At 41.1% G+C, this 10,086-nt stretch overlaps 1 protein-coding gene across 1 annotated transcript; it reads left to right on the top strand.

Annotated features, from left to right (window-relative positions):
• The first annotated feature begins 207 nt into the window (after nt 1-207).
• LOC116332711 (neuroepithelial cell-transforming gene 1 protein-like) lies at nt 208-9,706 on the top strand. Its single transcript, XM_031755759.2, has 12 exons — nt 208-540; nt 2,030-2,096; nt 2,948-3,007; nt 4,994-5,101; nt 5,181-5,345; nt 5,436-5,498; nt 5,595-5,691; nt 5,782-5,858; nt 7,190-7,447; nt 7,538-7,708; nt 7,800-7,986; nt 9,195-9,706. The coding sequence occupies exons 1-12, from the start codon at nt 377-379 to the stop codon at nt 9,524-9,526; spliced, it is 1,749 nt and encodes a 582-aa protein (XP_031611619.1). The 5' UTR covers nt 208-376; the 3' UTR covers nt 9,527-9,706.
• The last annotated feature ends 380 nt before the right edge of the window (nt 9,707-10,086 follow it).

Here is a 10,086-nt window from a genome sequence, read left to right as displayed (position 1 = left end):
ATAAATCAGTATTGATGGATTAGTATGGATCAGTATTGTCTTGTCCCCAGTCAATTCATACAGCAGGTTTTGTGCACCCCGCTAACTCTGATAGGCTGGTTTTCATTATCTTTCATTATGAAACGTATTCGGACGAGCTCAGACTGGCCCCTCCCACCTAGTCTAGCAGCGGAGCTCCGAGACGTATCCTGATTGGTCCATTTCCAAGAATCCGCCATATTCAAACTTCCGCCGTGCTGTGTGTTCTGTTGTCATCGATCTTCTGTTTTCTTTATACGTATAGGGCCAGTTTTATTACGTTTGGTTTTTCTATCTTCTTCGCTTAGTCATAAACAATTTCGGGTATAACTCATCTCACAACGTACAGCCACGGGAAATGGACGAAAACGAAGAATTTAGCGGTAGCGCGACGGAAAACAAAAGACACAAACTTCGCAGGGTGTCATCGAGGACGTCTACGACCAGTATAATCAGCGCTGCGGAGCCCTCGCCTCAAACCTTACGAAGAAACAGCTCCAAGAAGCACATAACTGCGAAAAGGTGATAGCATAATTATTTATTCGACAGCCCTTTTGCAATATAGTCCGACTATAGCAAACATTTTATCCATTACCCGGTCGGCCAACTGTGACGGGCAGGGCTGGTATTGTAACTGGCAAAAGGTGCTTTCAAGTGCACCTCGGAAGCCAACCAATCGACTGAAAATACCCATATGTCTGCTTATCTTGTTTTAATAAAGAGAGAATTAATTTAATTTTTACATGCATATGTGTGTGATTTAGAATTTGTACAGTTTCCTGCGCAGTAGACATCTTCATATTAGGGCTGTAATAATGTTATCCTCTGTAAAATACATCTTTATTGGTTGTGGGGAGGGAAAAAAAGAACTTTGTTTACTGTATGTTCCTTTCTTTTATTGCAAATGAATTACTGTCAAAATACAAAAGGTGGAGAGACATTGTAATGAGACCTGTGCAAAAGTTTGCAAAAAGAAAAATATTTGTTATATCATTTAGGGTTGAATAATTTTTTCAAGTTGAAATTGCAATTTGTGCATTTGGTAGACGGGAAAAGCTGCAGTTAGTCTACGCTTTATACAGCAAATCTCATCCAGGCTTGCAACATGCACTTTTCTGTGAATCTCCAAATTCTTGACCTTTTTCCTTATGTGAGAGTCATGTTCGCTAATCAGAAGTGACCCAAAACAACTGCATATACACCCACCAACAACATACATGTGGGTTAAGGTTAGCCCACATGAGTTCATGAGATTACATCTTTTTGGTCATAGCATTACATTCTAAATATTAAACTGAGCTTAACTTAAAAAACATAATATTATATGTGCATTATAAACACTATATAGATGTTTACGTTATAAAACACTGTTATTTGATCACCCTGCTTTGTAATGCTTCATTTTGATTAGTGTACTGTGGCTTTAATTTGGTGGCCATGCACTGTAACTGTATTTGTACTTGCAGACTTTCAAAAGAATGCAAACAGCATAATATCAGATATGGATTACAAAAAATGTGATTGGCTCCAACTGAGTTTTCCCAGAAAGTGGTGACTGTTAACAATGGTTAACGTGACGTCAGTAAATCAGATCCCATGACTCTCAACAAAATACAACTTTTACAGTACTGGTTGTACTCATGCCTCGGAGTCATGAGCACTGTTAGTGGGGTTTTGCAGTAGTGGGTGCAGCTGCCCCTTGGCCTCGACCCTGACAGAAACTGTGTAGTTTCATTGTTTTGTCGCCATAATTGACAAGTAGCACAACAGAACCCCACAGCTCCTTAAATGGCTTCAATGTGCTTCGGTCATCCCAGAGCACATATTTGAAAAATAACTGCAACGTACAGGGTCACAAAAATGCTTCCATGTAATACTGTAAGCCTTGCATATTGTTGCTGACCATGTTGATAAGATACCAGAAAATGAAAAGCTGCCATTGTGTAACGACCATGCTATAAATGTGTTTTCATTGTGCAAGGCCAAACATGATTTGTTTAATTTCCCACAGACCACCACTGCAGAGAGGCAGCTCCTTCACCTTCCTCACTCCTGGGACTCCGTGGGATTTCAGCCTAGTGAGTTCATGTTAAATATGCAACAGCATCATGTTTTATTACAGTGATCAGGCCCTCACACAATTATCTCTTTGTAAACTGAACAACTCTCTTGATCCATTTCTTATATGGCTTGTATATCATAGTTTTCCAAAAACTTTCCCAGAGAGGTTTTTGGTGATTTTATCCAGCATTAAAAATCACAAGCATCACAGTAATAACATTTTAAGAAGAAAAAAATCAAGCACACAGTGTGCGTCAGCCCCCCTGGCTTTGTCCACACCTGCACATTTTACACAGACACCAGATCAGCCAACCACCCTGCAGTGTTTTGATTCTGAAAGGGTTAAACTTTTGTACTGTCTGCGGTTTGAATGCTCAGAAGTAAATGCTCTAGGAGATAAAAGGGAGTGTTACATCCAGAGGGAGAAGGGGGAAATTCTGTACCAATATACACTGGTGGAAAAAAGCCAAACTGTGTTTTTGACATTCAAGAATGTGAAATCAGTTCTAGTAGTTCTCCAAAAGGTTTGAGCCTTTAAACGGTTAGTTCAATTTTTAATAAAGTTGTGCTGCGGCTTATTTTTACACCTGTCACAAACAATGGGGAAATGCATAATTTTCAGCCAAATAATAACACAACATGGACTCATTGTGTGTCGACAGAGAACACTGCCATGGGTAGTCTCCCCTCAAAGTCCCAGTCTGAGCCAGGAAACCCCCGTATATGTACTGCATCTGGTCATGGGTAGCAGGATAACTTTTCGGACTGTTGTTGTTATGTTCATATAAGAGATGCTGCTTCTGATCTGTTGTTTAAACACTCATCGGGCTTTTAAAAGTAAACACTGTCTTATGTTTTGTTGCTGCAGAAAAGAAAGCGCAAAGAGAAGGAGGATGATACTGTCAGCCTGTCCAGCTTTGACCTCAAGGTGAGAGTTAGAAAGCCTCCTTTCTGTACAACCCACTTGAATGCATCCCTACAGTAAACTTTAATCCTTCTGCATGACTCAGGTTGTCATCACAGACAGCCTGAATCATGCAGGCTGAGGATAATCCTGCTATGCCTCAGACCGACTGAGGAAATAACTATGAAAGAGTATACAAGCAGTGCGTCTCTTAGTGCTGTGATTGTCATAAATTCAGGGTTCAGTTCAGCACATCAGAGTAGCATTTACACTCTCTATACAACATCAGCAACTAATATTACATTTGATCAGATAACATTAAAAAGTACGTGTGTTAAAGAACAGTCAACCCCTTTAAGTAGGTTTTATGAGACACTTGTTTGAATTTTGTGATATAATTAAGCAACAATAAAGTCAATCAGTCATGCCCGTTTTTGGTAAGCAATCGTGTTGTTATTTTTAAAACCCTTATTACTATTGTTAGCCTTGCTTTTATTGTTGTTTTTAATACTAGTATGTAAGGTTATTAAAATGTTTCAAAATACAGTCTAGCTAGAGTTTTCTTGAGATATAAATCTTCTCCGTCTTATTTTAGACAAGTAACAAACGTGATAAAGAGCTGTCCCAGAAGCTAAGAGGAAAAATAGATCAAACCACCAAGTGGTTAATAAAAAACACATGTGCTCCATATTATCATCATCACGTTCATGATACAGCAGCAAATGTTTCTGTGCTGTAGAAGCAAGAGCAAAGTTCCTCTACTCGGATATTTGAAAGGAAGATCTGAGAAAGCTGAAATTCTCCCTCAAATGTGTAGGAGAACCGTATGAAGTACAAGAAGAAATCTAACCAAGCAAACACTTTGTTCATGGATATAACTTCGCAGTGTGTGTTTCACTGGAGATCACATAGTCAGACTGTAGATCTAAATGTAACACAAATACATCTGCACAGTAAACAGTCCAGAGACTAAACTGAAACTGTTAAGAGAGGAGATCAGTTTCATTTCATCCAGGTGTTTTACTGCTCTGGGAACTGTTAGGCTATGTTCACACTGCAGGCGAAAGCGCATCAAATCCGATTTTTTCGCCCCTATGCGACCCGTATCCGATCTTGGTATGACAGTGTGAACGGCACAAATCCGATATTTTCAAATCCGATCTGGGTCACTTTCGTATGTGGTACTGAATCTGATACGTATCCGATGTTTTAGAAAGCGACTGCTGTGTGAACGGTCAAGTCGCATTAAATCCGTCTTTTACGTCACTGACACAAGACAGACGCCAATTATCAGCGCCGGAGAAGCGCCCGATAGGACATCGCGAACGATTTCCTACCATCCGGTGAAACTGTTGGGAAGACAACGTTGGAGAAATGTGAACATTTTATTTTTACTGTATTTTCTGCAGATTCTGACAGAAATCTGCAACTATCCTTTGAAGCACCGCTCCTCTAAAACAGCAAAAAGGATCATTATTAGGTCATCTACATTATTATGTAAATAACAAAATAACTTAAAGCAAAAATCTGGAAACATAAAGTCCGAAGTCTTTATATTAAGGGCAATCAGTCAAACAATATTGTTTGCTCTGGGTCTAAACAGAGCGAGTTGTGTGTGACATCTTCTTTTGCGCATGCGGGCCGCTTTGAGCGTTCACACTAGAGCGCGTTTGATGTCGCATTTTATGTGTAGTGTGAACAAGCAGACAAAAAAATCGGATTTGATCAAAAAATCGGAATTGAGCATTAAGACCTGCAGTGTGAACGTAGCCTTAGATTTGACCATATAACTTCAATCTATGATGTCCATGGTGTACCCTGCCTCTTGTCAGATGACAGCCGGCATACACTTCAGTACCCCATGTTGCTAAATAGACTAAGCATTTAAGAAAATAGATGAAAGGAATGTGAGTAAATTGTGTGTGAGGCTATTTAAAAATGCCAATAGCTTCAATTATAAACAAATCCTACAGTTTTAGTTAATTATAATTGTTTTGGGGGTTTTTTTAGGAGCCCAGTAACAAGCGTGTCAGATCACTTGCCAAAGTTTCATCCCTCGTCAACTTGATATCTCCTTCGAAGAATGGAGCAGTGCGGCGCTTTGGTCAGACCATCCAGGTGAGCGCTGTGCTGTGACACTTAAAAACAACACTTACACTATACAAAATTCAATAACAACAGTCTTTGTGTTTCGTAGTCAATGTCATCACGTGATACCAAGTCACCAGGGATGTCCCTCAAAGCTGGCAGCAAAGCTTCAGGCCCGACTCCCACGAAACGGAGAAACAGCACGCTGTGGTCGGAGACGCTGGACGTCCATCAGAAGAGCACGTTCTCAACAAAAGAGATCAAGAGACAAGAGGTCGTGCAGCTCAGCCTTAAGTCAGGAGCAGCATCTTAAATGTGCTGAGAGCTGAGAAAGTAACCCCTCCGGCTTTTGTTTTATTCTCAGGCAATTTATGAACTGTACAGGGGAGAGCAGGACCTCATCGAAGATCTTCAACTTGCCCGAAAGGTTAGTAGAATATTTGAGTAAAAATAGAGGAATCCAACATTTGTCCTCGTTTAATTTCAGCTTCCTTATTACTCAAACTGCTGCTTTTGCGTTTAGGCGTATCACGATCCGATGCTAAAGCTTTCCATCATGACTGAGGAGGAGCTGGCTCACATCTTTGGCGACTTGGATGCATATATCCCTCTACACGAAGGTGAGCTCTCACTAACTTGGATATAAAACTGGAAGCTGTTTGTTTTTCGCTAACAAATGTCTCTCTCTTTTTTTTTTTTACATTCTGCAGAGTTATTGATAAAGCTGACGGAGGGAACTGGCCCTGATGGAACAGTAGCACAGATTGGGCAGATAGTGATAGACTGGGTATGAATACAGTAACGTTATCCTGAGAATATACACTCACCTGTTACAGTGTCAGGTACATCTGTTCAGCTGCTTGATAACACAGATATTTAATCGGCCACTCATCTCAGTGCATTTAGCCAAGTAGACATGGTCAAGACAATTTTCAGAAACACTCCCTTGATCACCCAGGTGTGACCACTCTGGAGAAGTTCAGAGGTCAGAGGAGAGGGCCAGACTGCTTTGAGCTTATAGGAAGGCAAAAGTAACTTAGCTTCATTGTAGCTACAGTAAAATCTTGAAGCAGATGGTCTACAACAGCAGAAGACCACACTAGGTGCCAGTCCTGTCGGCTAAGAGCAGACAACTGATCCCACAGTTCACATGGCTTACCAAAATTAGACAACAGAAGATTGGAAAAATATTGACCGGTCTGACGAGTCTCAATTTCAATATAAAAGCATGGATCCATCCTGCCTTGTATCACCGGTTTAAGCTAGTGGTGTTGGAATATTTTTGTGGCACACTTTGGTTGCCTTAGTATCAACTGAACATTGTTTAAACACCACAGCCTACTTGAGTATTGTTGCTGACCATGGCTATCCTTTTATGACCATAAACCCATCTTCTGATGACTGGTTCCAGCAGGATAACATGTCAAGTCACACCACAAAGCTCAGATCGGCTTAGATTGGATGTGTTTGAACAGGAGATTATTGTTGTGGATGTGTAGCCAACAAATCTGCAGCAACTGTATGATTGTTATCATAAGTGTTTCCAGCATCTTACTAAATCTGTGCTACAAAAGGGGGTCCGATCCCATAATTTGTACGTCATTAATACAGCAGTGAGTGTATTTAGTGGATGTTTATTCTGTACAGGCTTTGCCAAGTTAGGATATTTTAATACAAATATTATATTATAAAAATTCTTGCTAAACTCACTAAAGTTAAAATATTATTTGCTAGAATTGGTACTTATTATATCATTTTTTAATAGTTGTTGGCTGTACATGACAATAATTTGCCATTTTTAATGTTGCAGATTCTTATTTAATTTATTCTCTCACTCTAATTTTAGCTTTTGTTGAACAATAATCTTCATAGCTACTCAGGGTGGCAGTAGAGATCGCGTTTACTTCAGAACTGATGATGCTGACTGAAACTTCACAGCCTGCCATCAGCTAATATTCATATTTAAGATGCTTTTGAGGAAACTGAAAATCCTTTTTAAAAACCTGAAACTAATCCGACAAGCAGCCTTTGGATATTTTCTTTCTTTTTCTTTTCTTTTTTTAAAGACATGAAAAGTGCACCGTGTAAATGTTTTGCCTCCAACTGTTTTTCTCTCAGCTGCCCGGTCTGAACGCCTACAAAAACTACTGCAGCAACCAGCTTGCCGCCAAAGCCCTGCTGGACCAGAAAAAGCAGGACAGGCGGGTGCAGGATTTCCTGCAGCGCTGTTTGGAGTCACCCTTCAGCAGGAAGTTGGACCTCTGGAGCTTCCTTGACATCCCTCGTTCACGTCTGGTGAAATACCCGCTGCTGCTGCGAGAGATCCTCAGACACACTCCTCCCGATCACCCAGATGTGACCAGTCTGGAGACAGCAGTACGTTACCTGCATGCCACATAACTTTCCATCAAACCTGGCAATTTGCAAATAAAATCCTTCATTTTATGATAACTTTTTATTATCCAGATTACTATAATCCAGGAGATCCTGTCCGATATCAACGTGAGAAAGGGGGAGTCTGAGTGCCAGTATTACATTGACAAACTGGAGTTTCTGGACGATAAGCAGCGGGACCCCCTCATAGATAACTGTAAGACACTTCTGTGTCACGGCGAGCTGAGGAACAAGAGCGGCTCGGTAAGAATGGATGCTTCTTCTCGTTGTTACAGTATCTGCACGCCGTTTGTGTCGTTTTGAAGTTTCACGCTCTGTTACTGTGCCGCCTCAGAGGCTGCACGTGTTCCTCTTCTCTGAGCTGCTCGTTCTGACTCGGCCGGTGACGCGCAACGAGAGGAGCTGCTTCCAGGTGTATCGACAGCCCATTCCTGTTCGGGACTTGACCCTGGAGGACCTGCAGGATGGAGAGATCCGCATGGGCGGGTCCTTCAGAGGGGCTTTCACCAATGGAGAGAAAGGTGGGTTGACTTCTGATGGCTTCAATAATAGACGGGAGTTCATATCAGTGTAAACTTGCAGAGTTTGGGGGTTTTAGACCATCAGTCAGACAAAACAATTATAAGATGTCACTTTGGGCACTTTCTTTTTCTGTGCTTTAACTTTTTGTAGACTAAATTATTAGAAATGCATCTTTTATAGTAAAAATAATACTTTTATAACTGAAAATGTCTTAGTTGTAACTCCACAAATATTCAGTATGCATGGATGCATGAATCCAGTAAGTAGCTGGGTCTTCCTTCCTCCCTCGCCAACTTGCATTCACAAACCTCAGTCATATTTTCCTGCTAGAAGGAGGGGGGACTTAGTAGTGGTCCACTTCCAAAGTATGCTTTTCGCTAAAATGGTGAAGCCGAGAGAAATACACAGTCACACTAACCTGATATGACAAACTACACATGTTCATCCTTACGTCACGCTTTTACCCATTGGCCAGAAGGGCCGATGGCGCGATATGGCAGCCTCGCTTCTGTCAGTCTGCCCCAGGGCAGCTGTGGCTACAACTGTAGCTTGCCTCCACCAGTGTGTGAATGTGTGTGTGAATGGGTGGATGACTGGGTATGTAAAGCGCTTTGGGGTCCTTAGGCGGGGCTAGTAAAAGCGCTATACAAATACAGGCCATTTACCATTTACCAGTTTTTGATGGTAAATTTTGGACTGATATGTTAAACCCACTCCGAAAACATCCATTGATGGGTGTTCCTTATTTTTAATTGATATTCTTTTTCATAATTATTAGTAATGTTAATTAATATTTATTTAAAAAATAAATTAACTGGTCTGTAGGTTCAATAAACACTAGAATTCTCTGGTAATATTTAATAGTTTGGGCTTTACAGGGTTAAAGTACACTGCACACCAGAGTGAACCTGCTGAGTCATGTTTTAATTCACACTTGGCTTGCCACGATTGGCAGCCCTTTTTGTATTTGCTCACAAGTTGTCTGTACCATTGTGTTGACACACGCTTTAGAAGAAACATGCAGAGGAGGTTGGGTGGAGTGGGAGATTATGGATTCTTATAGGACTGGTGTTTATAATGCTGAATGGACTGGCGAAGAATTCTTTTCTTTTTTTAAGTGTCATTAAAAAGGATTTTCCAGAATCCTGTAGCTTCAAAGCATCAGTATTATTTTTCTGACTGCCGCTTTTATTCTCTTCCTCTCTAGCTAAGAATGTTTTCCGCGTGAGCTCTCTGGATCCTTCTCACGGCCAGTCCCACACGCTGCATGTGAGTGACGTCTACCACAAGCAGCAGTGGCTCAACTGCCTCCGCACCGCCATGTCCCAACAGCAGGGGGCTCCAGCTAGAGTTCAGCGGGGGCAAAACATCCCAGCCAAAAGCCACTCCTCTGTTTCCTCAGCCACAGTCTGTGAGGAAGAGGAAAATGAGAACTGTCCTCCTGTCTCTGGCCCCAAACTGAGGCCCCAGACGCTCTCCAAAACCAGACTGGACCAGAAGTTACAGGGATCACTGAAGAGGAAGGAAACTGGAGTGTAGATATTTAGAGGGTTCCTCTTACATGAATTTGACGTGTGTCCTGTTTAGCCACATTTGCCAGCTTTTTTTTTTTTTTAATCCATCTGCACTGAAAAGGCTTCCCCAATCATCACCGTCCAAATGTTAATCCAACTGTAGCCCTTAAAATGTGTAATTAGTTTACAAAAAAAAAAAAAAAAAGCGTGCTATTTGCATATGTGTTTACAGCAGCTACATGTTGATGTAGAGTTTTCTGTCTTGTTGCTTTGAAAACTTTTTCAGCTTTGGTTTTTGGTTAAGGCTTTTTTTTTTTTTTAACCGTCTCTGTCTTGTGTTATGATCAGGATGTGACTGTGTGTCTATAGAACGAGCAGCAAGTGTCAAGCTGTCCGTTTTAAGTGTTATCTGTGCCAAGATAAGGGACCAAGAAACTGTCTACCGAGGAAACAAGGCTCAAAGTGTTTCAGATCAGTGTCAAGATAGGGAGCAGAACATGAGTGACAGCACTGACCACAGATGTATTAAGATTTTTTAGGGGGGGAAGGGGGGACATCAAGAATTCATCAAATATTCAGAGGAAA

The sequence above is a fragment of the Oreochromis aureus genome, linkage group 7 (genome assembly GCF_013358895.1).
Source record: "Oreochromis aureus strain Israel breed Guangdong linkage group 7, ZZ_aureus, whole genome shotgun sequence".
Lineage (NCBI taxonomy): Eukaryota > Metazoa > Chordata > Actinopteri > Cichliformes > Cichlidae > Oreochromis > Oreochromis aureus.
This window is presented reverse-complemented; position numbering and strand designations above follow the sequence as displayed.

Excerpts from the sequence above, each read along its gene's own strand:
- LOC116332711 (XM_031755759.2), top strand. The coding sequence starts at position 377 with ATGGACGAAAACGAAGAATTTAGCGGTAGCGCGACGGAAAACAAAAGA. Across the intron at positions 5,102-5,180 it reads GCTTTGGTCAGACCATCCAG|TCAATGTCATCACGTGATAC; the intron begins GTGAGCGCTGTG and ends TGTGTTTCGTAG. Across the intron at positions 5,346-5,435 it reads AAGAGATCAAGAGACAAGAG|GCAATTTATGAACTGTACAG; the intron begins GTCGTGCAGCTC and ends TTTTATTCTCAG.